Below are 27,885 nucleotides of genomic sequence, written 5' to 3' on the forward strand. Positions count from 1 at the left end.
GGCACTCCATCCTCTTGCTACTACCACCCTTAGCCGCCACAGTCCCTGGTTGTTCATGCTGTTCCCAAGGCCAACCCCAGAGACCTTGCCTGGCTGGCAGTATCCCCCTCTTCCAGGCCAGGAGCATAAGTGACTCTGAACTGCTGTCCTTCTCATCTGTTAGTGTCAGGTATGTGTGGCCATCCCCCTAACCCCAGGGCAGGATCCTTCCCCCATCATCCAGGAGGTGATCAGAACAACCGGCATCATGAACAGCATGGCCCACAACTATGGAAGACACCGGGTCAGATTTAACTAACTTTGCTGACACAGTGAAGGCTGCCTGGACAGAACAGCCAGTTGCTGGAAGACTTGCACTTTGGCCTACACAGCAGTATGTTGTCTTTGTCCGATGTTTGTCTTCTCTTCCAATCTAAAATGTCCTTGTTCTCAAGGTGAAATTGTTGTTGTCTATACCCCCGTTCCATGGCTGTTTGGCAGCTGAGCTTTAAGGAGTCCATCTATAAGGGTGGTGACAGCACAGCTCACCACTGAAGTCCCAGCTACCAAGGGCTGGGTGAGAGCTCTCCAGATGCTGTGTCCAGCCTGGTGGCTACCACTGATACCTGGGGTGGCCACACAGGCACCATGATTGTACTTGGCCAGTATAGGTATGACGATGGACCTCTGTTAGGTCTGCAGGAAGGAATGAGACCACCCCCTCCCAAGGGTATCAAGGTACAAAGCAGTGGCAGCCTGTGGCCCAGGAACTGAGGGAAACAGGGAAGGAGCATTTGGCACCTGGCTGTTGTGCTGATGCCACGCCCCCAGCTGTACACCTGTGCTTAGCCGAAGCTGCTTCCAGCATGCCAAAGGACCAGTCCTGCAATCACCAGCCCGATAGTCCCTGCCCAGCCCATAAGCAGTAGAGCCCTCTTGGAGGTGGACCCCGACCCCAAGGAAACTGACTGGCATTCCCTGGAGGAAGAAATAGCTCCCTATAAGATAGGCCATCAGCCTCCCCAGACTGTCCTTGTAAACCCCCAGAAAGTCTGTCTGAAAGTGAATGCTGAGACTTCATGCAGGTGGAAATAAAAATATCCCAAGGCAATCTGCACAGATGGCATAAAAAAGAAAAAGGCATGGCTGTAGCAAAGCCCAGTTTCAGCCCATTGCCTGTTGGGCCACTAGGCCACCCCTGCCTGGTTGCAATGATGATCCTGATCCTGGGTACCCCTGCTAGCATGGCCAGGGGTTAGTCCCAACCTGACGTCAGCGTGGGGTTCTGAAACCATATGAAAGCAACCACTGCCACAGGGCAGGCCCCAACCCCCATGGTACTGACTTGAGGTTGTGTGGAGGAGGAAATGCAGGAATACGAGCAGAGGATTCCCCCACCTACCTGCACCCGGAGTTTATCCAGTGATACAAAAAGAAAAGGGGAGGGGTAATTTAAGAGAGATGGAAACAAACCTGGCTACTGGGGAGGAGATAAAAGGAAAATAAAATCTGAAGACAGAGGTCCACAGTTTGACCCAATGGGAAAGCCAACATGTACTACAATACTTCACACAGCCAACAGATGAACGAGCTGGATGGGACACCTGGGTGGCTCAGTCGGTTGAGCATCTGACTCATGATTTCAGCTCAGATTGTGATATGGAGGTGGTGGGATTGAGCCCCAAGTCAGGCTCCCGCTATGCAGTGGAATCTGCTTGAGATTCTCTCTCTCTCTCTCTCCCTCTCCCTCTGCCCCTCCCCCCATAGCATGTGTGCACGTGCACTCAATAAAAAAAAAAAAATGCTAGATATCTCTGTGCCTGACACCATAGGTTCTGAATTACCTTTAAAATCTGCTGAAATGCACGAACTGGCAAACTCTCATTACAGTTATACCTGGAGATGCCACTAAATGCAAACATAATCTTAGGAGAGCTCCTGAAAGTAAGAGAGAGGATAGGCATGCCTCGCCCTGGCCATGAGAGCTTACTGGTTTGCCTCAATTTCCCATGGTCACAGCACCCATTGCCTTAGAGCATCCTACAGTGGTCATGGTTGCTTTGACCCCATAAATTAATATTAAATTTAATCTTTATAGATAGAAGTTGACTTGACAAAATGGGGTCCCATAGACCTCTTAGTTCACATAACTACTATGGCCTGATGTAAATTAATCAGGACCTTCAAAGATCAAAACTTATTATATGAGACCTGATAAGTGAAGGACTGATTATCTGCTGCTTCTCCATTTAACAGCTAAATCTGGCCTTTCTTAAACCTGAAAGAAAATGAATGGCACCTCACAGAGCATTACTGCAACCTTAACATGGTGGTCCCATCCACTTAGGCCCCATACTCGATGCCCACTATTATTGAAATTCCTGACTCCATCCCAGTAAATCCTTGGCTATTACAGATGTGGCTAATAGGTTCTGTTCAGCGTCTGCTTTAGCAACCTCTCAGCTGCAGTGCGCCTTCATCTCTGAAGGCACCCATACATGGTGACCAGGCTACTCAAGCCATATACATATCCATAAAAGAGCTCACGGAAAGGGAATGGAACATGCCCTCCTCCACCCCCTCCAGTTTCCCCCCCACCCCATGGCCCTGCCACCTTGGCTAAATTCCTAGGAATCATTTGGTAAACAAAGGGCTGCTCCACCTCTGACACTGTCAATAAAGAGTACTGGACCCTCCCAGTACCTACAAGTTAATACAAGCACAACATCTTTTAGCTCTTCTGGAATACTGGACACAACATATTCCCTATTTACAGATTTTAATTACTCTCATTGCTACGGTTACTTGCAAATTGGTCCACCATAAATTTGGCTCCCTCCAACGAAAGTCTACAACCAGCATTCTCAGAGACCCCTTCACTCTAGGGGTTTAAACAACCTCTTTATTTTCTTCCAGAAGTCTCTGGACCACCCATGCTAGCTATAAGTTGTCCACATGCTTCTGATGCAAGAAACTGCCCTCCCAGGTCCTTCTTTCTATCTCCCATTAGAGCAGCGATTGCTGGCTGCATGCTAGGCTCTTCTGGAAATAGAGGCTCGCTGACCCTGTACCCGTGAGCCTCCATGCCCTGCCACACATTATGCCTTGGGTCATGAAAGCAGCACTGTACAAGCTTGACATGGCTTCTGAGGCCTTGCTACTGAGTGGAGCAAAACTTGGGTCCCCTGGTGTATCCCACCCATGGAAGGCGATGGCCTCCACTATCCTCAGACCTTGCCAGACGCCATGGAGCTGGAAGAGGTTACTTTTCTCAGATTCCTGGGTTACCTGGAGGACCCCTTCAGATCAACTGAGTGAGTAGCAGTGGGGGTTTGTAGACTTTACGCATGGTACCCCACCATCATACATGATGGAGCTCATGGATAGGTGTGCTTTCCAGCCCTTTCAGGATGTCTCTTATAATAGACAGGATTCAAGGGTCAGAACGACTGGCCAAACGTTGAGCAGTCATCTGAGTGCTGGATGCCCTGGCCAACAAATGGTCCCATCAGCAGTTTTATTTATTTATTTATTTTTTACAAACTCTTGAACCATTGCCTAAGACTTGCTCACTCTGGGGTAAAGAAGTCTGGGAATCTTTTGCCTCATAGATGAACAGAATATAAATCAAAGTAACAGATATCTCTGCATATAGTAAGATCACAGTATAAGGCCTTGTTAGAACATGCTCTATCCCCTTTGGAGTTCCAGACATTATCAGTAGTGACCAAGACATTTATTTCACTTTTCAAAATACACAATGCCTATCTAAAATTCATGCCTTCTAGGGCCGTGCACTCACTATTCCAATGCTACACCACATGGCCCATTCTCTTCTGGTCAAGTGTCTGTTTTGTTGTTTAGAGAGGCCTTTCTATACCCTGTAAGCCTTAATCATCATTAAGATTTAAATTGATGCCATGGTACCACGGAGTCAACTGTGGTATAAGATGTTAGATTAAAACTCAATATTATGTGCTGCCATGGCATCTGGTAAATCATGAAGGCCTCAAAAGGCAGAGGTACAAGCTCTCTGCACTGTGCTCTGTGGATAATACCCCCTAGCTAAACACCAGCCACAGTTCCCGCTTACCCCAGGGTATTGAGTTTCAGTTCCCTGAAGCCCAAAGAATTACTAAGATGAGCCTCCCTGGGGAACCAGGGCACTCCATCCTCTTGCTACTACCACTCTTAGCACCACAGCCCCTGGTTGTTCATGCTGTTCCTGAGGACAACCCCATGTGAGCCTGGCTGGCTGGCAGTGTCCTCTTTCCCCCAGGCTGTGAGCATAAGTGACTTGTGAACTGCTGTCCCTCTCATCTGTCCAGTGTCAGGTGTGTGTGGCCGTCCCCTCACCTCAGGGCAGGATCCCTCCCTCCCCAATGGGGTAAGTGGCACTCCAAACCCAATTCCCCTCTGCTTAATACCACATCACATTCCACACTGTTCATTAGTTAGCCCAACATTTTACTAAGCCTTTCAGAGGGCAGAGAGTGGGACTATACTTGTCTTGAGAGCTCAGCCTCCTAAAAGTCAAATCAAAGCCACATCAGCTCTGTTGTCAAAGCGGGGATTGCCAGTGAAAGTCAAAGGAAACTAAAATGCATGTGAAATGTTTAATATCTCTCAGAAATTTAACTTTGGAGTAAAAACCTCCATTTTTAAGGAGTCTGACATATGTGTTAATGTCGCAGCTCCCTAACTTGTGGTGAAGACAGCACAAACGTGTTAAAAACTGATTTTGGTCTATGAGATTTGAATCTTTACAGAATTCAGTACTGTACTCTCAACTTGAAAGTTGATGGAAATACAGAATATTATGAAAGAAAGGTTTATGTAAACTTTTAGTTATAAAGCTTTAAATAAAGAGTCATTTATCAGGAGCCAACAGTTACAACTGAATAAAAGATTGATTGATTCATCTCTTTTTATATTCGTTAACATTCACTCACCTATTAAGTGCCGGGCTGCTGGATTTGTTCAAACAAGAGGCTATATTCACTGCCTCTTACATGATTCCAACTAAAAAACGTTTTTTTCCCCTTAATAGTATTACCTGAGAAATGTAAACTAAGAGCATGGTTTTTCACAAAGATTCTACATGATACCTTTTGAGGCGAAAGAGCAGTGGGAATCTTGCCTTGGCCTGTGCTCCCTGAGATAGACTGCTCAGTATTCTGACATCTGAAGCACCTGCTCTGCTTGTTAACAATGCAGACTACCGGGCTCCACACCTGACTTCCGTAAGTGCAATCTCGGTGGGGGCCCCAGAAATCTGACATCCAACAGGCATCCACAGAATTCTAATGCACTCTGGCAAAAGTAATAAGCCTGTGATTTTAGTCACTGATTTTCAGAATGCTTAGTGTCATAATGGTCAACCTAGCATTTTTGTAAAAGCGTGGGTTTTTTCCTCAACAGGAGGACAACTGGAACTTATGTAGTTACTTTTGGGCAGTGGTACCCCAAACCCTCTCGTGGTCATATCCCTCTCTGTCTCCTCCCTGCCCTCCACAAAAGAGAAAAAACGTGGAGGATGGTCACCTTTGTATTCAAAGATGAATGGATAAAGAAGATGTGGTTTATGTATACAATGGAATATTACTCAGCTATTAGAAATGACAAATACCCACCATTTGCTTCAACGTGGATGGAACTGGAGGGTATTATGCTGAGTGAAGTAAGTCAGTCGGAGAAGGACAAACATTATATGTTCTCATTCATTTGGGGAATATAAATAATAGTGAAAGGGAAAATAAGGGAAGGGAGAAGAAATGTGTGGGAAATATCAGAAAGGGAGACAGAACATAAAGACTGCTAACTCTGGGAAACGAACTAGGGGTGGTAGAAGGGGAGGAGGGTGGGGGGTGGGAGTGAATGGGTGACGGGCACTGGGTGTTATTCTGTATGTTAGTAAATTGAACACCAATAAAAAAAAAAAAAAAAAAAAAAAAAAAAAAAAAAAAAAAAAAAAAAAAAAAAACAAATCCTAATTTGGGGGAGGACAGTTGATTTGGGAGTTGACTGTAACAGGAGTCCTGGGCAAGATTGAGGGGAAGGCAGTGAACCTTGGAATGAGCAGGAGGACCAGGACACAGCAAATTATGCAGGTAGTAAGGGTGTTCAGTTTCCTCTTTAGAACAAGGAAACCTATTAACAAAATGCTGTCAATCTACGAGGGGAGAAATCGTATAAAAAATACAGCATGTTAGCTTGCTAATTTTCGGGCAAACATTTCTATTTCTGAATTCTTTTAACAAATTCCTTCATCTTTGTGCATTTTTCTCATTATTTAAATTGAACCACTACTTCTACATTTAGCAACAAATTGCTCTAAAAGGTTCCCCAAATATCACCTATGCCTGAGTTCAAATTCCTCAAACTTAGCAATAGAATTAGTCTACTTCTCTTTAACTCAAAATCACCTCAAAAAAACTTTAACAATAAAAAAGCAGTAACCCTAGAGAAAAAGATAACATCTTGATTGATTTATGATGTATTTTATGTGTAATTTCCCCTCAAAAATTTGAATTCTTTTTCCAAACACATTTTCTCTCAATTGCAAAGAGTCACAGTCCCTTCAGAACACTCAAGCCAACAGTTTCTACAAGATATCAGAGGCTCTGTGATCTAAAATAAGCCCCACTCATATTGCAAACTGCATGATCTCATCCTTTTTAATGGCTGTGTAATACTCTACACAAACACATACATATCTTCATTCGTCTGTCAGTGGGCACTTAGGTTGGTTGTGTATCTTGGTTGTTACAAATAATGCACCTGTCAGTATAAGAGTTCATATATCTTTTTGAATTAGTGTTCTTGTTTTATTTGGGTGAATACCCAGTAGTGGAATTACTGGATCATATGGTATTTCTATTTTTAATTTTTTAAGGAACTTCCATACTGTTCTGCACTATGTCATATACCTGAAACTGATGTAACATTGTACCTCAACTATACTCAAAAAACATTAATGAAATAAACCTCACTCTTAAATTAGTCCTGAGGTTAGGGCTTGCAGGCTCTCACAGAACAGCTCTTAGAAAAGAAGACTGACAGAATGAATCCCTGAAACCTCTAAAATCAGGGGAGGCAGAAGCTACACATTTGTTCTCGATAAGAAAATAACAACATGTTTCATCTCAAAAACACACTCATCACTAAAGTTACACTAGATTTCCACAGTTGATTTATGATGAAAGCACATAATTCCGAAACACTCTAGTCTGGACCGTGAAGGAATCATTTTATACTACTCATGTATACAGTAAGAATATACTGGAAGTATAATCAAGATTTTGTGAAATATGCTTAATCTGCTTAAGAAAATAAATTTTGAAGACCTTTTAACCATATAGAAATTGTTCAAGTGAATTATGGTAAATCCTCTGTTAAATAAAGCAGGACCCCCTAAAATTCACTTAAATGTTAGAGTCTGAGTTTGGACTTAATTAGATTACAACTACTCTTAACTCTATACATTAGTTTCTGCACTGATTCATATGGGTTTTCTTTCCCTAAAAACATTTATAATGAAAATATTACCATAAATGTTTAATGATAATATTGGCCCCATTGACATGTTTAAAAAAATACTAGCAGGTATCAAGTCATAGATATTATTGAATGCGAATATTGGAGGGTTTTTTTTTAAGATTTTATTTGTTTATTCATTATTGAGAGAGAGAGAGACAGAGAGCAAGCATGCGTGTGTGGGTGTGAGTGCAGGGAAGGGCAGAGAGAGAGAGAATCTCAAGTAGAGACCACGCCGAGCAGGGCCTGACACAGAGCTCAATCCCATGACCCTGAGATCATGACCTGAGCCGAAGCCAAGAGTCAGACACTCAACCAACTGAGCCACACAGGTGCCCTTACATGATGTCTTATACATCTTCTTTGGAGATAAGATGCGTTTAATTATACTGTTCTCGGTGACTAAAGACAGAAGTCTTAGTCACCTTTCTCATAAAGATGGTTTTTACAGTCAAGCTACTTGTAAACTCAATACCATCTTAATTAATGTTTTGTAAATCTCAGATTCCAGGAGAAACACAATAATAATACAGTTACTGTAGTATCACATTGCTAAGCAACCAGTCTTTTTTTTTTCCCCCCAAAACAGGAAATCACTTTGAAGGGTGTTTAAAAAGATCTTTAGACAGATCAAACCATTACATTGCATTTCCAGAGTCACTGCAGCTCAGTGGTCATCTCAAGAAGCGACATTTTTGCCACAGTGCTGGGAAGCATCCTCAAGCCTTATTTTACACATTTCTTTGCCAGATTTTCCTGTACCATCTGATGGTCTCCTGTGTCAGGCACCAGTCAGGACTCATTTCACTGAATTCTTACTAGTGTCCTGGAAGGAGGATGATAACATTGCCCTTCCTACACGAGACAGGAAACTGAGACCCTGAGATAAGAAGCCACCGTTGTGGAGGGCACTCAGAGTCCAGCAGGTAGTCTGGCTACAGTTTGGCCCTCTTGTCTATATGCCTCCCTGGGGACACACCAAATCCTTGAAGCCTCAGGCAGTCTCTTAAAGAGAGCTCTGTGTCCCAACCACTCAGGTATGCATTTACACACAGGTTCCTGGGCCTGGCCCAGACCCAGGGGCCCAGAATCTACATTTTAAACAAGCTCCCCCACTACCCTCTGATGAATCTTCACTGCACACTGAAGTCTAATGAGCACCACTCGAGACTGCCTCCCATCTGTCCCTGGTCGTCTGGCTTGCACTGGCCACCTTCTCACTGACTAGATAATCAAATCACAGACTAGAGGGTTCCAGACACTTAGAAGCCATTCACCAATAAGGGGAAGGGGAGAGTGAGCTTTCCAGAAGCCTCCCTGAGTACAGCCAGGATTTGGACTCAAACCTGGCCTTTGGTTTCTTTTCACTACATCACTTCCATGCCCAGGATATGCAGAGGAGGCACAAGGAATGCAACTCTAGTGGTACCATTTCTGTGTGTTAGAAAAAGAGTCTGGAGAGTCAGGAACAGAGGGAGGGAAGCCTTGGCCGAACCCTGGACTTAACCCCCAGGTGAACCCTGCCAGGGAGCTCCCTCCCAACTCTCTAGTCGGGTGACCCCATGACTGCCCTCTCATAAGGACTGCCAGGAAAACCCACATTAGTGGGTGGTGGGAAATCCTACCTCTTCAGGAGGCTGAGACTTCTGCCATCTCTGAAGCTGGTCAGATCTGACTGTTTCCCAGCCCATCCATTCCTCCTCTCTGGGTTATCAGCAGAGTACAAGGTAAATGTTCCAGTAGGGCAACCAGCAGCTTGGCCTCTGCAACAGACACAGCTTTGCAGACTGCCCCACAGAAGAATTATGAAAGGCTAAGCCTAGCCACATCTACACCAGGGCTACATTACATTAGCCTGTGAATTACAAAAGATAGGTTTTTGGGGGGCTTTTTTTTTTTTTTTTTTTGCTTTGGGGCCTGCCAAGCATCCTTTGCCCCTCTGTCTGCTAACAGAAGCCTCTTTCTTGTAGTTTGGGCAGAACTAACTCCATGCCCTCCCCCACCCAACCTCAAGATGCAGACCTGACCAATGTCCTCCATCTACCTGATGGCAACAACTGACTCATGGATGGCCAAATGACCCAAGTTACCCATATTACCAGTTATTCCTTGAATTGTGCTATGGGTACTAGGGGAAAGGCTCCCCCTTGCTCTGCCATCTTGACAGGACATCGTGTAAAGCTAGAGGTGTCGCTGACCACCTTTTCCACCATGAAGGCAAAGCCTGCCCCACAATGGACCCTACACAGACAGATGAAGACAGAGCCACGAAAGACACAGAGAGACTGAATCTGAGAGCCTAGTTTAAATGCGTGGACCTAGCAGTGTTCAAAGACCTTAAGCCAGTATGTCCCTCCTCCCTTTTAAAAATCAGGTTAGTTGAGTTAGGTTTCTGTGCAACCATGCAACCCAGAGGCCTGGCTATCTTCATTTTATGCATGTTAAAAACACCACAGGAATTTAATGTATAATTTATAAGAAGACAACTTATAGATTTTAATAAGAAAATCCATGCCTGAGATAATCAACAAGTCAAAAGGTAAATTATCAGCTTGTTTCTGTTTTATGACTTTAAATACCGAGAGATGACTTTGACTAGTGCTTTGTTCAAGATGTTAAAGTAATCAAAGTTCATGGAGTTATAGTAACTGTACATACCTTTAGGGAGTTCCGTATCCTGAATGGGATATTTGTCTGGCTGTGGAAACCAACAAAAGAGGAGAGTTATTTTTAAACACCATCGTTCAATTACAAGATCAAAGTGAAAAGAAATCTTTGTTTGAAGAAAGTAATAATTTTAGTTTAAAACCTTGCAAGTTTCTAGCTGCAGATCTACCAACAGGCCGGACCCATTGCTCATTTTTATCCTCAGCCTATACCAATGAAATCAAGGTTGACAAGAAGTTAATGTTAGAACACGAGACAGAATAAGCCTTCCAAATTTCCTCAGCTCTGACCACAAAAAACACACTTCCTCTCTTTTCTAAAAGGCTATTTCCCCTCATTTCCCATAGTTTAAAATTGAGGAGTTGTTTTCATGAATTATAGGAATAGACCCATTTCTTGTCTGTTTCCACGGCATTCGTTTGGGTCACCAAGCTTGTGTATCGAGCAGAACTCACGACTGCAGAGCTCTGTCCTGGGCTGACTAGGATAGGATTTAAAAGCCAACCAGCCTACAGAGATGGACTCACCATGTACAATTTTCCCCAGATCCTCGGTGCTCTGGAAGGGGGCATACCATTGGAGGGAATTCAAAAGAGCCGAAGCTCTTTCAATCGTGTAACTTTTTCTTGGTACCTCTATGCAGGTATTCTAGAAGCTTCAACTTCTGATTAAACAGTGTGGCCATTCTCTGATGACTTACATGAGAGGAGTGGGAATGTGCCCAGTCCCCCTACCCTGTCCCCTAACCCTTGCTCAGCTCCCATTCCCCATCTGGGCTTTTGGGTCTATGCCCTCCAGCCTTAAAAAAAAAAAAAAGTCGCACCTTCCAACTTGCCTGTAGGTCTTGTGCATGTATGTCTTCCTCTGACAGAGGAGAAAAAGAAACAGATGTGGAACTAGGGGTTTTGTTTTAAATTCCCTTCCTTGCAGTTTCTTTGAAGCTGAACAGTGAAGTTTCAGAACCTCTAGAAGCCTCCAATTCCTTTTCCACAGAAGAAATCAATCAATCATGGAGAACTTAAAGTCAATTTTTCCCTCAGACTGAATTCTTCTAGCCAGTCTGTTCCCCAGAGCACGGAAAACACAACTGTACTATACTTATCAGACTGTTTTTAAAGTTCATGCTTGCCTAATTTCCTCAGATAGACTCAGAGTTTTTCAAAAGAAGGAACTATAATCTTTGCAACTGCACATTTTAACTCAGTGTTAATTAAGCATCTACTAAGAGTCTGCAAGAAAGAACCAACAGGCTGGACTGAATGTAGGCTTCCTGGAGAGACTGACATTTGAGATAGGTGTAGAGAATGCCCAAGAACTCAGGTGACCAAGAGGAAGGAGCACAGTGAGTGCAGGGCGTGGACAGAGAGGAGCGAGTTCAGGTACTGTGAAGAGTGACAGGTGTAGAAGCAGAGAGGCAGGCTGGAGGGGGGAAAGGGTGGGATATGAAATGATGGAACCAGTACATTACATGGAAGATGCTAGAAGTGAGGTGAAAAGATTTAAGTGGGTGCCATTCTGGGTTCTTGAGAGGTATGGTCCATCAAACTTTGCTTTGTGCCTAGCACACATGTGGGAAGACATTCAACAGTTTTGCAGGAACTCACACAAGCAAACAATTCTGGCATAGCGTGGTAAAAAGTAGGGGTTGGGCTGTGGAGAAGGGAGCTGCTCAAGGCCCTGGGGCAAGGCAAAGAAAGCATCACAGGTCAGAGAAGCCTGAACGGAAAGAAGAAATACAAGGAGTTCATTAGGTGAGGAAGCAAGGAGATTTTCCTCACCAGACGGAACAGTGCTAGTAACCTAGGAAGGTGGGAAGAAGGCGTGGGGTGTTTCTGGAGCAGCAAATGGCTACACACGACTGGCTTATCGGGAGGGATGCTGAGAGGAGGTCATGGAGGACCGCATCTGCCCCGCTGAGGAGTGTACGTTTCATCCCTGGAGCACCTGCAGTGTTATGGGCTGACTTGCATCCTCCCAAAAAGATCTGTTGAGTTCCTAACCCCCGGTGCCTCCGAATGTGACCTCATTTGTTAGATGTGCTGCCTAAGTGAGCACTGTGACCTCATTTGGAAATAGGGTCACTACAGACGTAGATCTAGGACTAGTGAAGATGAGATCATAATGGAGTAGAGCAGAGCCTCAATGCAATAGGACCAGCCTCCATACAAGAGAAGGGAAGGGACACAGACCCAGGGGGAGAACCCGGCCACGGGCCAACACAGAGAGGGAGCAGATGGATGCAGCTACGAGCCGAGGACCACCAGGGGTTGCCACCCAGCACAGATGAGAAAGGATTCTTCCCCATAGGTTTCGGAAGAATGGCCCTGGGGTCACTTTGGTTTCAGACCTCCCACCTGCAGAAGGGTGGGCCGCTTAGGTCACCCACTAGGTGGTCCTCTGTTGCGGCAGCCCCAGCAAACTGACCCAGGAAAGGGCTGGAAAAATCACTTTGCCTGGAGGCATGGAGCAGAGGTAGCTGTGACCCAAGGTGAGAGGGGAGGAGAGCATGATGTCAGGAAGAGAGTCGGGGTCTGCGAACAGCACAGGTCAGGAACTGGGAAGGGCAAACTGGTAACACCTTGTAGCAGCCAGAGGCTCCAGGACGGGGCCACAGCCCAGGGAGTGGTGGGAAATATCCACAGGGCCAGTCCATGCTGTTTTTCTGGGATGCAGGGACAGGGGATGTTTTCACATCCATTTCCACTGTGTGTCCAGCGCTGTCCCCCACACCGCCACTTCGTGCACTGTGCTAAGTGGGGACTCAAGACATAAGAATGAACACTTCAGATCCTCGAGAGACTGAGGTGCCTCATGCATCACCAAGACTTCATTGAATTATATAGCGTAATTATACTGTTGTATGGATTTTGTTATTCTAACTAAATCAATCTGAATTTTTTGTGACTGAGCAGCTTCTCTCCTCTGAACACTTAAAAAAATTCATGTGTCACACGTTCTATGCATAATAACACATGTAATGTAGCCAGAGGCATTTATGTGGTTACACGCAAGAGGTGGTGCCACATAGCAGAGCTGTGAGATTTCTCCAGGCTGGGAGATTTTATATGAATCTGTTAACTTTCATCGCTTCATCCGCAGAATGGGGTGGCTGTCCTACCATCTCATTGATTACTCAGAGGACGAAAAATGATATATGTGAAATCCTTGGTAAAAATCATAAGCAGCAGACATGCCACACAGTGGTTATACGAAGGCAGGGCAGGGACCTGAAACCAGCTGCTGGGTTTGAATCGCACCTGGGCTGCTTCCAGGTTGGGCAACTTACCTCACCACCCCTGAGGTGTCTCAGTTTTTCAACTGTAAAATGGGCAGTGCTTACCTTATAGGGCTGTTGCAGGGATTACACGGGATAACTCATGTGAATCAAATAGTGTATGCCCAGCAGGCAAACAGGCAGCCCCTAGGAATTGCAAAGTAGTTCTCTTTTGTCTTTCCATCTCACATTAAATATTTTGAATTTTGAAGAAGAGGAAGTTACAAGTAGATGGTCAAGTATTAAAAATAGACATGTAGGGACGCCTGGGTGGCTCAGCGGTTGAGCGTCTGTATACAAAGACCTGATAAAATTGAAGATCACAAGAACAGAATGTAATAGCCCTGAGAAACCCAAAGTTTATTACATCACAGAAAACAATGTGATAAAGAAATTTATCTTGGGAAAGCCTTCCTTTGGGGTTTCTGATCTTTATGTAAATACTGAACAATAAAAATGTAACAAAGGGAAAAAAGGAGTAACAAGAGTTGTCACCATTAATGTAAAGTTTGTAACCTACCATGTTAAAGGATAAAGTGCTGGGGTCCGTGTCTTCCACTGGCTCCTTTGCCATATGATCTGTTAAAACACACACATACACACACACAAAACAAATGGAGGGTATTTTCTTTAATTTAAGAGCACAAATGTGTCCTTTGAATTGTCTTTGGATCAACGCAAGCTACCTTAGTCAGGCTTGAGAAAAACTTACCTTCAATCATTACAAGAAACAAAATAGGAAGGAATGGGGTCAGATCACATCAAGAAAGAGGTTAAAACAAACTTTATTTTAAAAAATACCATATTTGGGATGCCTGGGTGGCTCAGTGGTTGAGGCTCTGCCTTCAGCTCAGGTCATGGTCCCATGGTCCTGGGATTAAGTCCCTCATCGGGCTCCCTGCATGGAGCCTGCTTCTCCCTCTTCTGCCCCCCCCCTCTCTCTCCCTCCCTCTGTGTGTGTCCCTCATGAATAAATAAATAAAATCTTTAAAATAAAAAATAAAAATAAACACCACCATATTTTAAACAGTTTACTTGTAGAGATCCACAAACACTCGGAGTTACAGGTAACCATGAGTTATGTACACATGGTTCCCATGACTCTCTGGCATAATTTAACTTTGAACAAGAATGACATGATCCTGACTTCTTCTCCTGTATTTCTTACTCTTCTGTAATGCAATTTTGTCATTTTAAAATATTCAGCTTCTGGCTGTGGTTCAGATAATTAATAAGTCAGCAACCTCCCAGGAACATTATCGAACAAAGTGATATTGATTTCCCAAGATTTTTGTCTCTTTATTTACCACTTGTTGAATTTAAGGAATTGAATGAGGAAAACCAGAAAAAGGTATAGGCCTTGGTCGAGGCCATCACTAGATGTTAAGAATTTGTTCAAATTAGGAAAAAGCTCCCCTTCTCCAAGACCATTGGCCAGACATCTGCCAGAAAACTATGTGAATAAAATCACATTGGTTTGAGTGAGGTCCTGTAGATTTGTGCAGTGCACAACCAAAAAACCCTAAGCAGAAGCCTTAAACCAGCCAAAAGCCAACTTAAGTGGAATTAAGTATACACCATGGACCAGGCCCAGGAAATGCCTTTGGGGATCCAAAAGAGCATAGCAAAATGATTTATTGAGATATCAGCTTGTGTTTGTTCTCCCTAAATATCTCCCTTCTAGAATGTGTCTGGGCTTTTCACATATCTTTGCCTGAGAAATGCTGACAATGCCCAAAGGAGAAGCCGTGTTAAGGGAGCATCTCTCTACATGTTTGTTTTATGATGGCCTAGTCACTGAAGAGATTAAATGAGGTGGCCCAGGGGAATGGGGGCAAATGGAGACAGCCTTCTGTCAGCGTCCTCCCATGGAGCGGGGGACAGATGTCTGCATCTGCCCGAGTGGGGACTGTGCCCCGGTCCCTGGCAGAGCCCCAGAGATAGCTAGGCCACAGCTGGGGATGCATGAAGGGGACTTCCCAGCCCTGGCAGAGACACCGTGATTTGTGTCTGGCACAGAAGCAGATGCTGCTGGACCTCAAGGGTCTTCTAAGGCTCAGACCCTGAGACCATCGATGCTAATCCACTGCTCCTCCCAGCACCATGTCATCTTCTCAGATTCCTCTGTGACCCCAAGGAGGGGGCTAGGGCCCCAGCCCACTGGAATACAGACTTAATATAGATTTCAATCCCTATAAAGAAAGGAAGAACCACCAGTGTTGCTAATTCCACCCTTAGTTTGCAGGACTTCTGTGGCCCGAGTAATAGGTGATTATAACACAGAGCACACTCGGTGTTAAGTAACGGCAGTGCAGAGTGATGTGGAAAGGAGAGGAAGAGCAACAGGCCCAGCCTGGGGTGCACCGAGGGGAGAGGGTGAGAGCGGGGGGAGGGAAGAGCCTGCAGGGGAAATGACAGCTGAGCCTGGAAGATGAGCTGAAGTTAGCCAGGAGAAGTGGTCGGGGAGGGAAAAGCATTCTCAGTAGAGGGAACAGCATGGGCTGTTGATGAGTGATGAGAAAGAACAGAGCATGTTCGTGTATTCCAGATATGTCCAGCCAGAGGCACCGAGCTTGGCTTTTGAGACTTTTCCTTTCCATCTTTCTTGTTCTGGTCCCTGGCTGGGGAGAGGGTGGTAGGAGCTGCCTCAAGTGCCTTCCTCCCACCTCTCCTATCACAGCCTTGTCCCAATAATTCCATTTCCACTAAAGTGTACCTGGGTGATAATACCCACCAGGGGTGCGGTATATCAGCGATACCAACAATGGAATTTCAGGTCCATCGGCTGTGCAGGACTTGTGGAGCTGGGGTATGAGTGGCAGGGGGTTTCTAAACCACCCACTGTATCTGTGACAAGTTCATTCTGTTTCCTACAGAATTAGCATGAGAGGAAGGAAATGGAGCATGTGACTGGGAAAGCAGCAGTGAGGGGACTAACAACACAGTCAAAAGGAAGGCAGGGTGGGCTTGGTTGCAGAAGGCCTTGGCTTTCTGCGCCATGCCAGCAGAGCGCAGTGGCCCAGCCTTGAACAGGGCCAGTGGTGTGACCTTGGACGACTGACTTCACTGCTTGCTGCCTCGGGCTCCTTCCTCCATAACCTGTAGTCTGGGGGGTCCCGGGTGATGGACATTCTGGTCAGGCCTGTGGTGGGACCCCCTGGGTTGCAGGAGCCTCCTTGCCCCTCAGAACCTGACCACACTCTGGGTCACACCTGAGCAAGACTCAGAGGGCTGTGAGGGGAACAGGAAGAGCCAGGAGACAACAACACATGCCTGCAGGCCCAACATCTCTTGCTTTGGTCTGAACTCTCTGATTATAAATGAAACTTATGATGGGAAGGGCACAACGAAGGTAGGGTTTTTTCATTTTCAGAGGCACAGATGCCAAGCAACAGAGCAATCATGAAAGGCGATGTGTTGGGAACCAGCAGTAGAGACACTTTCAGGGCTCTTTCCACCTTCACTGGAGCATCTGATATAGATCAGGCCTTGGAGGAAGTTCTTCCATGTGCAACATTGCCAAGTTCACTCACAGACCCAGGTGCACGTGGCACCAGGCATGCTCTGCCTGACATTGTACCTTCCTCTGCCCAAGAGGTTCTTGTGCTTCACCTTCAACTACCTTTGTTTGCAAGGCCTGGACTGTCATGTGCCAAAGAGAGCATCTGGAGGGGGGCTAATCCTGGTTATTTGACATTGGTCTGGGAGTAGGAGGTTGTCCTAAAGGATTTCTAAGAGCTCTTGGAGCTGCATGTTGACAATATTATGAAGTGTTTTTACAGGCCCCAGGGAACAGCAGGCAGTGCCCCCAGGGAAGGTTCTGATATCAGAGGAGACATGAGGCACAGGAAGAGTCAAGACAGGAAGGGGGACTGTGTGAGTTCAGGTCAGAGCCACATGGGGACCATCCTCTGGCCCTCAGCAATAGCCCTACAGTCTCCAGCAGTGCTTTCTTCCCAGAGCCACTTCCACTCTCCTGGATCGGAGACTCTATGGCAGGCACAGTCCACCCCCCATTAGCTGGCTACCGACCAAAACTGATGGCAGTGAGAATGATGTTTAATTTATATGAACATCTTCCAGAGAGTTCTCAAAAGACAGGAGACAGGAGAAAAGTGCATGGTGATCTAACATAGCATGGCCCTTAGCGAGGGCACCTAGCCTTGCTCTCAGAGACTGCGCATGAGAGCAAGCTAGGCAGGCTGCACAATCATTTGCTTCTCTGGGCCTCATACCTCTAATCTGCAATATTCAGGGGTGAACAGAGAGACTCCACATGTCCTTCCAGCTTTGAAGGTCCATGAATGGTGAGAAGCAGTGGCCCATAGGCAAAAGTCACTATGATATAGGAAGCTGTGCTCCACAGCACCTGCATCTGAAATTCCACTAGAGCTCCCACTAACCTAGTGCCCAGCCTGTGCTTGTTTTCGACTACTTTCAGGGTTCTAGAAGTTCATGCACTGACCACCTACCTGACAGTGGGGGAATCTCAATGTCCAGATTTTCCCTTTTTATAAGGATGTCAGTTATATGAGATTAGGACCCACTCTAATGACCTCATTTTAACCAATTACAATTGGTTACAATTGTAAACCCAATTACATCTGCAAAGGCTCTAGTTCCAAATAAGGTCACATTCTGAGGTCCTGGAGATTAGAATGGCAACAAGGTTTTGGGGAAAATGCAGTTCAGTCCAAAACAGTCCACTCTCTGGCCCCCCAAATTCATGTCCTTCCCACGTACAAAATACATTCACCCAAACATCCCCCAAAGCACCAGTCACTGCAACAACAACTCTAAATCCAAAAGCTCATCCGTACTCATTTACCCAAGGACCCACATCTCAGCCATGGAGTCAGAACTGCAGACCACATCCCACGGCTCCTCCAGAAGCAACAATCACATACTGTTTGCAACGCACACCCTGGTGATGTGCCCAGCCACTGTACTGTTAAGTCCTGACAGCTCCCTTCATTAGTCATGGCAGAGGAGGGCCAATGGTTCCTAGAGACAGCTTCTCAGGTGAAGTTCAAAGGTGGCTGCTAAGGATGTTCCCTCAAACAAAGAGGGAAGTGTGTCAGAGCTTTCTGCCTTTCCCGGGCACCAGGAGCCAAGACAGAGAGGCTTGTGGACTTTCTAGTGAAAAATTCAAGCCAAGTCTTCCGACTTGGGATTTCAGAGTTCACTTATTTTTCATTCATGATGATGATGATGATTTTTTTTTTTGGTGTAATAGCTTTTCTTTTGACCTATAGCCATCTTCATGCCTAGTTCTGAAGAGGTCCTCAAGTCCTGACCATATTCAGGATTCCCAAAAGCTCCCAGAGCAGCAAGGCTGCATGAAGGTGCTGACACACGGCTCAATTTCTCTTCTTCCCTGATTCTGCAGGAAATGCCCACCCAAGAGTAACTTCCTTGGAGGGTGGCCAAGCATTCAATGGGGCTCAGGCCTACAGAGGAGATGGAATGAAGAGGGTCCAGGGAAGGGGATGAGCTGGGAGAGAAAGGGGACACAGGGACAGACAAAAGAGGAGATTCAGATGAGGGGAATAACTAGGAGAGAGAGAGAAAAATCTAGAACACAGGCATATAAGAAAGGAAGTGGGCACTGAGAAACCCCACAGGCAGGGCAGGAGAGAGGGAAAGAGCTTGTGCGTCTCTGGTGCATCTGAAGAAGAGCTGACTGTCAAACAGAGCGCTCCTTGAAGCAGTTCACTCTTCAGGCCTGCATTCTGCTCCCAGTGCTATTGGGCTTGCCAGAAGGGCAGGTGGCCACCTGAGACCCACCTTAGCCAAGAGGAGGGCTAGGCGGGGTGGGGAGAGAGAAGATGCCACCCAGCTCTGTCCTGAGCTACTCCTAGCCAGTGGCCTTGCTACAAGGTACACAAGGGACCCCAGAACAGAGGCAGGACACATGACCAAAAGCTAGTGGCCCTGGACACGCAGCTCATTGCAATGAATCACAATACCTCAACCCAGGCTTTCAAAGCCTCTGTCTTCGTTCCAGGCTTTAACATCTGTATGAACATGAGACAGATTTGACTCTTCTCCGACAGACAATTCTGAGTCATCTGGTGTTAGATTTTTATTAGTGACAGAGATAGAGTAAGATAGCTGTGCTGTAACCAGCATGACTATTTTCCATGTGATCCCAACAGCCTTATAAATTTTCTTTTCTTTTTTTTTTCCTTATAAATTTTCTTAGGATAAAATGTCATCTTACATTAAACTCATAATGTGGTATAATTGTATATACACACCTTTGTCATATGCTCGTGGAGATACGTCTTTTTTTTTTTTAACTTTACAAGGTAAAGTCAGTGAACACGTCTAACTTGACAAGTAAGTTTCTAAAGTGTCAATACAAGAAAAGCTTTTTCTGCTGACAGTTTGAAATGGATGTGGTTCAGTTTTATTCTTTCACTCGTTTGGTGAGGTGAGCAATAGTTACAGGGCTTACTATGATGAGTGCTGTGCCAGGTGTTCTAAGCTAAACAGACGTGCACTCTGAGAGCTTCCAGGCTAACAGGGGAGAGACATTAGTGACACAACCAGCTAGAAATGGAGGCTGGTGCTAGAAAGGAAAGAACAGGGCACATGGAATGTGTACTGTGGGGCTTTTGAGCTGAGATCTGAAGAATAAGGAGGAGGTAAGTGGAGTGGGAGAAGGGGCGAAGAAGGTCTTCCAAGCAATGGGAATCACTTGTGCAAAGGCTCTTAAGCAGGAGGGCTCTCAGGGGGGGAAAGGCGGCAGTGTGGGTAAAGTACAGAGAGACAGGGACAGAGCATCAGTCAGGTGGAGGGGTAGGTAGAGAGGGAGAAACTGAGGATGGAAACTCTAAGGACTGAGAATTTATTAGATAGTCCATGCAGGTTTCTAAGTGGACAAATGACAGGAACTGATTTGTCTTTGAAAGGCCACTCTGGCGAAGCCATTGGTAAAAGGCAAGTGCAGGTGTGAACACACGAGGTGGGAGGTGAGTGTAGGAAATTAGGGGAGAGAGTATGGTAACTTGGTCAGGGTTGTACAAGTAAAAATTGCCTTTAGTGGGTTCCACAAATTAGTACCATCTGGGGCTTAGTTACAGCAATGGAAGGGGTAGGTGGGTGTGTGCTGGGGGGTTCCAGAAATTCCATGAGAACGGGAAGGAAATTTAGATTTTTTTTTTTAATGGAGGAGCGCTCACCTTATTGATAGAATTCCAGAGTGGGAATGGACATGAGGACCTCTTTGAGACGTCTGAATACGTTCAACATATTCAGACATCTTTACCTCGCCTTTTGGAGGCCTCTTCCCTCTTTGGAGCCAAAAAGATTTCACCTGCAGATTTGAGTTCTCTATCTTAGTCAAGAAGACAGATTCCTCCTGAAGGACACCCTCCTATCAGCACCCCCTCTTATTGTGCCTCTCTTGCTGGGATCCCCAAGACCTTTTGTTCCAAGTTGTGAGCATCTATTTTTGGCTAGACTGGGTGGGGCCAACCAAGAACACCATCATGGGAAATCTAGATCTTGTAGTGCTACATAAGGTCACTTAGGACCATACTAGCTGCCCTGGTAGCCTCTCCACACTATGACTCACTGAAGCTTTTTATACATTGTGTCACTATTAAGCTATAGTTCTTCAGTCTCATCTTCTCTGCTGCTATTAATTTTTAGGGACCCAAGCAGATTTTATACTTGCCCCCATTCAGTGGGTCCCCACATGCCCAAGATCACCATGATCATTGAATGAGATCTGAGACCACTGTTGGTAACATCAGGCCTAAAACCTCTTGGCACCTCATCCATTAGGCTCTTGGAAGAGGATGTGGAGGTGAGTGGGAGGATTTCTCCTTTTACCACCCTTTCTATTTTTCCAAATAATGGACACGGGGGGAGATGGAAAGGTTGGCCAGACAATTTAATAGTTTCCATCTCCCATCGATAAAATGTTTACCATTCCCCACTTGAATTAGAATGTAATTCTTTCTTTAAAATCTCTGGGACACTCTCCCAATCCCAGCACACTAGGATGCCAATTTAGCTGTCTTCTGACTCACCTCCAGATACTCTCTCCTCCTAACTGCTCAAGCCACAGATTAATAATGGAGTGCTCAAGCTCTGCCCCTACCCAAACCCAAGCAACAAAACAGGACACACGTTTATCTAAGCAGTTACACGCGATTCTGTATCTGTATATATGGTCTCTCCCTAGTCTTTCCAACCTCAGCGAAACAACAAAAAGCCCCCGTATGCTCTGGGGGATATATCATTCATTCATTTGTGTGTTCAACAGTCACCGGGGATCCGGGCCAAGGCTGCGGGGGGCGGGGGGGGGGCGGGTAGCAAGGACAGAGAAATCCTGGAAGATGAAGTCTCAGGAGGTTCGTAACCCAAGAGAGTAAAGACAAATCTAGATTCTGGCCTCAGGCACACATACTATTTTAAGTCAAGGAAAGAACTAGAGGCCCTTTTGGTTAAAAAGTTCTCTCCAGGGGGATCCCTGGGTGGCGCAGCGGTTTGGCGCCTGCCTTTGGCCCAGGGCGCGATCCTGGAGACCCGGGATCGAATCCCAGGTCGGGCTCCCGGTGCGTGGAGCCTGCTTCTCCCTCTGCCTGTGTCTCTGCCTCTCTCTCTCTCTCTCTCTCTCTCTCTGTGACTATCATAAATAAATAAAAATTAAAAAAAGGAAGTTCTCTCCAGGTGGGATCCCACAGATCCCACAGGTGGGGATTAGGCTCTCGGGTCCGTGTATACCAGCTTTTATGAAATAGCCCTGAGGGTCAATATACAGAACAAAAGCATTTAAGAAAAGTAGAAATGAGGAGTGAGGAGACCGGAGGAGGCACGTGAGTGGGGAGAGAGAAGGGCCGCGGAGGAAACACCGAAACCCGCTCCTTGCGCTCTCCGAGAGGCGGGTTTCAAGCTGGGACCCCGAGTCCAGAACAAAAGCGGCGCGGCCGCCGCGCGGGACGAGGAGGGAGGGGGCGCCCCTGGCGCGCGTGGGGGTGCGGAGGGCCCGGGGCCTGCCCGCCCGCGGGGACCCGCAGCCGCTCGGGGGGGAGGGGAGGGGAGGGGAGGGAAGGGGGGGCTCGCGGTGCGCCCTCGGGGCCCCGGCGCCGCCGCCCTCCCGGTCCCCGGGCCGACCCCGCGCGGACCCGGCGGCGGCACCCAGCCCCCGGGCGGTCCCCAGGCGGTCCCCGGGCGGTCCCCGGGCGGTCCCCAGGCGGCCCCGGCGGGCGCGGGGGGCTCGGACGGGACAGGCCGGCCAGCCCGCGGCCCGCGGAGGGCCCGGCGGCGTCACTTTACCTGCGCGCACGGGGTGGTCCGGAGAAGCCATGGGCAGGCAGGCGCTGACGGGCGCCCGGCGGGGCTGCGCGGCCTCGGGCCCGGGCGGGGGCGAGCACGGGGGGCCCCGCGGTGCCCACGCGCCCGAGACTGCGCCGCCGCCTCCTGCCGGGCTCTCCGCCGCCGCCTCGCGCGCCCACTTCCTGCCTCGGCAATTAGCGGAGCCCCGCGTGGGCGAGGCCGCCTCCCTCGCTCGCTGCCCAGGCGGGGGCGGGGGCGGGGGCCGGGCCGGGGCGCGGGGAGGGGCCCCGAGGCGCCCGCAGCTGGCGTAGCGGTGGCCCCGACGGCCGGGTCCCGGGGGCCTGGCTGCGGCGCCTTCCCGCGGTCTGCGGCTGAAGCGCCTCGCCCAGCTCGGGCCGACGGTGCAGCGGCGGGACGGCGCACCGCAGCTTCCGACCCGGATTTCTCTGCGGCACTCGTAACTGCATGACCTCCAGGGCCAGGTGCTGCACAAAGGGAGCGGAAAGGGGCGGCTGATAGACATCCGGACAGCCATTCTAGGAAAGCAGTTTGGGGTTCTCTCGAAAACGCGGAATTGGTCCTTAAAAGCAAAGCTTTTAAAAACTTCTAAAAGCAAAAGTTCCCTTGCGCTGGAAAAGGATTATGCGCCGCTTACTTAAGTGAGCACAGATTGGAATCGTTGACCAAGAATATATTTAAAATAGATCTATTTTAACTAAACTCATCATCAGTCAGAAATCCATTACACAAAGGTTACAGGCAATTTGAATTTAATAGCACTCTCTTCAGGGTTTTGAATAATCCATGTTTGCCTCGGCATATGAGAAAGAAAAGACAGATTGGTTTGAAATCGGTTTGTAAGTTAGTATAATAGCCTTTAGTGCACGGTATCAGCAGTTTGTCATAAAGGAGCAGCCTCCAGCTAAAAACTCAGTTTTGAAAAATGCAGAAAAGCAGCAAATGTCTACATACCCTCTTGATGACCAGAGGCTTGCTTGGTGCCTCTCACCATCTGCTTAGTAGTCCTGAGGCCCATAGCACTCTCTGGATTAGGGTCTTATTCTCTGGAACATGCCACGGAAGAAATAACAGGCTCAGAAAAGAGGGTCCTGCTAGTGTCTGAAGAGAGCACAACCTTCTAGGTGAAGCTTTCTGGGGAATTTGTAAGTGGGAGGATAAACTTCCCTTTAGTCTGCTTCTGATAGGAGGGGAATTTTTTTTTTTTTAAGAGTATTTTCTCTTAGAATCTATTTTGAGGTTTGGTTTGTGGTTCTTTCTGACTTCTCATGAAGAAGTTGGTTGTCAGGAACCACATATCAAGTTGAGCTATCTTGTTAGCAACACAAGCCCAAGCATTGCTATAATGCTGGTTTGCTTTTCAAAACCATGAACTGTAATTCATCTTTGTATCATTCTTTATTAGAGCAAATAGAAGGTAGGTGGCAGAAATGAACTTTTGGTTTGATTTTTTTACATGGAAGATTGACTAGGGACATTCAGTTTCCCTGTACATCCTATTCTACGAATTGCAACCATAACCCATCATTATCTTTATTGTTGTCATGTGCTTTGTGAACTATAAAGTGTACACTACGAATGGGAGCTTTTTAAAAAATAATTTATGAAAAACTAATTAAAAAATTTTATCCACCAGAGTCCCCAAAGGATTCCCCTACAAACTATCTGTGGTTACATTATGTCATTCTGCTTTTGTTTCTATTGCTGCCCAAGCAGTGTTTTAAAACACTCTTTAAAATGGGTATTTTTGACATTTCCTGATAGCACCTATATACTCATGAATTCAGAATCATAATAAGTGAGGATAGTGGAATTGGTGATCATGGAGTCAAACATGCTGGGTTTGACTCAGGGGCCTGTCACTGTGAGTGTGGGTTGCTTGCTAAACTCTGAATGTGTAAGAATTTGCAGGATTGTGATACTTCACTGGAATAATGTGTGTGTGTGTGTGTGTGTGTGTGTGTGTGTGTAATATATATAATATACCATCTCCCTTCCTGCCTTCATTCTATCCTTGGAGTTTCATCTATTGGAAGAAGTTTGTATTGCCTTTGTTCCAAGAAATGAAAAGATATTTATTACAATGTTCATCCATAGCATGGATCAATGCATGGAGTGACAGTATTAACATACTTTTTGAACTGCCCATTGCCCCCCAAGGACCAAACAAAATGTCGAGCCCTGGAGAAACCAAAGTGAGAAGTCCTCAACTTTTAGGAGTTTGTGGTCAGGAAAGATTTGCAAATACCTTTCACTGTAGAACCAGGGTAATGAATGTTTAAACCAGGAAGAGAAGACAACCAGATGGAACAATGGAAAAAAGACACTGATGATGTAGGAAGCCATTTGGCTGGGTGGTGACCACTCTCAAACTGACAATTTGCCATGAAAACTTCCAGGCAAATTTGAGATCTTTATTCATGATAATATGGCTACAGCCTCCAGTAAAAAACAACAACAACAACAACAACAACAACAAAAAAAAAAACAAAACTGTTGGTCTTGTGTCTTTTTTTTTTTTTTAAGATTTTATTTATTTACTCATGAGAGACATAGAGAGAGAGAGGCAGAGACACAGGCAAAGAGAGGAGAAGCAGGCTCCATGCAAGGAGCCTGACATGGGACTTGATCCCAGGATTTGGGATCAGGCCCTGAGTCAAAGGCAGATGCTCAACCACTGAGCCACCCAGGCGTCCCATGTCTTTTCATAGATAATCACCGTTATCAAAAATGTTATCTTTAAATGGGGAAAACAGCAGATCAAAATATATTTTATTTGATTCATCACTGAATATGTTGTTTTTGTTTATTTTACACTGTTCTGGTTAAGTGTTACTTAAATCTATGCAATCTGAGATAAGAAGTTATATTATTGAGGGTATGTACGTTGTGTACAAACAAATCCAGCAAACTGGGCTCCCGGACAGGGAGGGTCTGATCTATATAAAAGTGGCTAGAGCTGTAATGGCAGTGCATGCATTTGTGGCCATAGAAGGAGGCCTATACTACTACTGAGTGAGCCAGTGAGTCTAGGGGATGTGTGAGGCCTTTGCTGGGTCAGCTGGGAGATGGATCTCTAAAAACTAGCCCAAGATCACACCACTTGTGCGTTGTGGAAGAAAAGAGCAGAATGACATGTCTGCCAGGATGCACATTGTAGAGAGCCTTGAATGCCAGACAAAAGCATTTGAGACTATTTTTCAGGCAACCGGAAGCCAGGAAGCTAGTTTGGAAAAGCAGCGTGTGAAAATTGGTGTTTTTGGAGGATTAGTCTGGCAGCTGTGTGTAGGATAGGATGGAGAAAGGAGAGAACACAATCCTTGAGCGCATTTAATCTTTACAATGCACTGTAATTTATTAGAGTTGAATTTGTATCCTTGTCCAAATGTGAGGGAAACTCATATCTGAGAACTCTACATGTTCTTTTGTTGCCTTTTTAAGCATTCATTGCCTCATACAAAATGATGGGTTTACAAATTTGCAGATGTGCATTAAAATGATGTATTCCAAAATGTTAACGGGGACTAAACAGATGTAAGTAAAATATTATCATTTTTTACTGATTTGAAGACTATTTGACAAGGGGCATAGCATTCTGGTGCATATATTTAAATATGCATAATTCTTACTTTCCTCTACTCACTTATACAAAAGCCCTTTAACATATAGGAGATTAAATCTCCCTTGCCTACTCCTACCAGCTTACTTTGAATTATTTACCATTCAGAAGCATGGTAAATAAAACCACGATTTTTGTGCTGTGTTTGCTTTTCCACAAAGAGAATCGCACAGAGTGGGTGATTCTCATAAGAATCAGCATCCTAAAAACACTTTCGATGCCATGGGTAGGGAGAGGGAGGTACAGAGAGGTAAGGAGACAGAGCTTTCTAATGAGCACTTTATTCAGGAATCTTCCTCCAGCCTCAGGATCTCACCACTCACAAATGTGGGCTGGTGCCTTGATCCTAGTGCCATCATGCTTAGCATCTTCCAGCTGCTTTCTTAATGAAGCTCTATGTAACAATTTATTTCTTGCTCCAGATTTTGAGAGAAAATCTGTTCAGAGGGATTAACTTTATATATTAAAACCTGAAACCCAGGTAATTAAAGTCAGCTAGAGGAGATTTTATCATTTCCACTGTTAGGAGAAGAAAACCTGGTGTTATCAGTGACCACATAAAACATGTACAGTTTTTTTTTGTTGTTTTTGAGTAGGTGCAAAGCTTTTATTACTGCTATTACATACAAGCCTAGAAATGGTCTGTTCCCAATGAAAAATACCACCTTTTCTACACTTATGCAAGTTGTAAAACCTCTCTCTTTCTCTGCCAGAATTGTTCCAATAAGTCCTTTATGTCTGGTGACCCGTCAACTACACATAGTGTAGTTTCTGAGCTTCCTTAGTTTGCTGTTACACCCCAGAGTTTAGTTTCCTATGTTGCATACCCCTAGAATGTGGAACATAGGCTCAAGTAGTTGACCCAGGAATCTACAAAATCATCTGTCATTAAATAAATCATTTTAACAACTTGTCATTTAGAATTTATTCTGAGCTGAGACAAGAAGGTGGGCTTAGATCTAGATGAGTCAACTGAGATACTATTAGAACTAGTAAGCAAGTTTAGCTTGGAGGAGAGATAAAGCTCAATGTATAGAACCCCAACAGCTTTTTTATAGACCAACAATAACCAACAATGGGAAAGCAATCCCATTTACAGTAGCAAATAAAGTTATAAAGTTACTGGGGACAAATTCAATAAAACTGTGTTTAAAAATTGCAAGAACTGAGGCACTTGGGTGGCATAGTTGGTCAAGTGCATGACTCTTGGTTTTTGGCTCCAATGGAGGTCATGAGATTGAGCCCCATGTCAGGCTCCACACTCAGCACAGACTCTGCTTGGGACATTCTTTCCCGCTCTCTCTGCACCCCTCCTAATATAATAAATAAATCTTTAAAAACTTGTAAGAATTACAAAGCTTTCCTGAAAGACATAAAAAATAAATCTGACTACATAGAGAGCTAGACCAGGTTAATAGATAAGAAGCCTCAATATTGTCAAGACACTCATGATTCCTTATTAATCTATGGAGTTAATAAAATCCAATCAAGCTAATAAGAT

The 27,885-nt window shown here is 45.7% G+C and overlaps 1 protein-coding gene across 6 annotated transcripts in view; it reads right to left on the reverse strand.

Moving 5' to 3' along the window:
* Positions 1 to 27,885, reverse strand: part of EDARADD (EDAR associated via death domain) — a 149,974-nt gene that overhangs the window by 37,849 nt on the left and 84,240 nt on the right. Inside the window, exons 1-4 of one of the 6 annotated variants that reach the window (XM_077894412.1) lie at positions 11,961 to 12,422; positions 11,006 to 11,164; positions 10,710 to 10,740; positions 10,174 to 10,213 (exon numbers count right to left, since the gene is read on the reverse strand). In XM_077894412.1, the coding sequence (XP_077750538.1) occupies positions 10,174 to 10,213; positions 10,710 to 10,740; positions 11,006 to 11,034 (100 nt within the window). In that variant the 5' untranslated portion in view covers positions 11,035 to 11,164; positions 11,961 to 12,422. Of the gene's footprint in view, positions 1 to 10,173; positions 10,214 to 10,709; positions 10,741 to 11,005; positions 11,165 to 11,960; positions 12,462 to 13,976; positions 14,036 to 22,747; positions 22,885 to 27,885 lie in introns of those variants that run through there. The other 5 variants (XM_077894411.1, XM_077894410.1, XM_077894415.1 and 2 more) reach the window with 5 other exon arrangements.

This window comes from Canis aureus, chromosome 4, assembly GCF_053574225.1.
Source record: "Canis aureus isolate CA01 chromosome 4, VMU_Caureus_v.1.0, whole genome shotgun sequence".
NCBI lineage: Eukaryota > Metazoa > Chordata > Mammalia > Carnivora > Canidae > Canis > Canis aureus.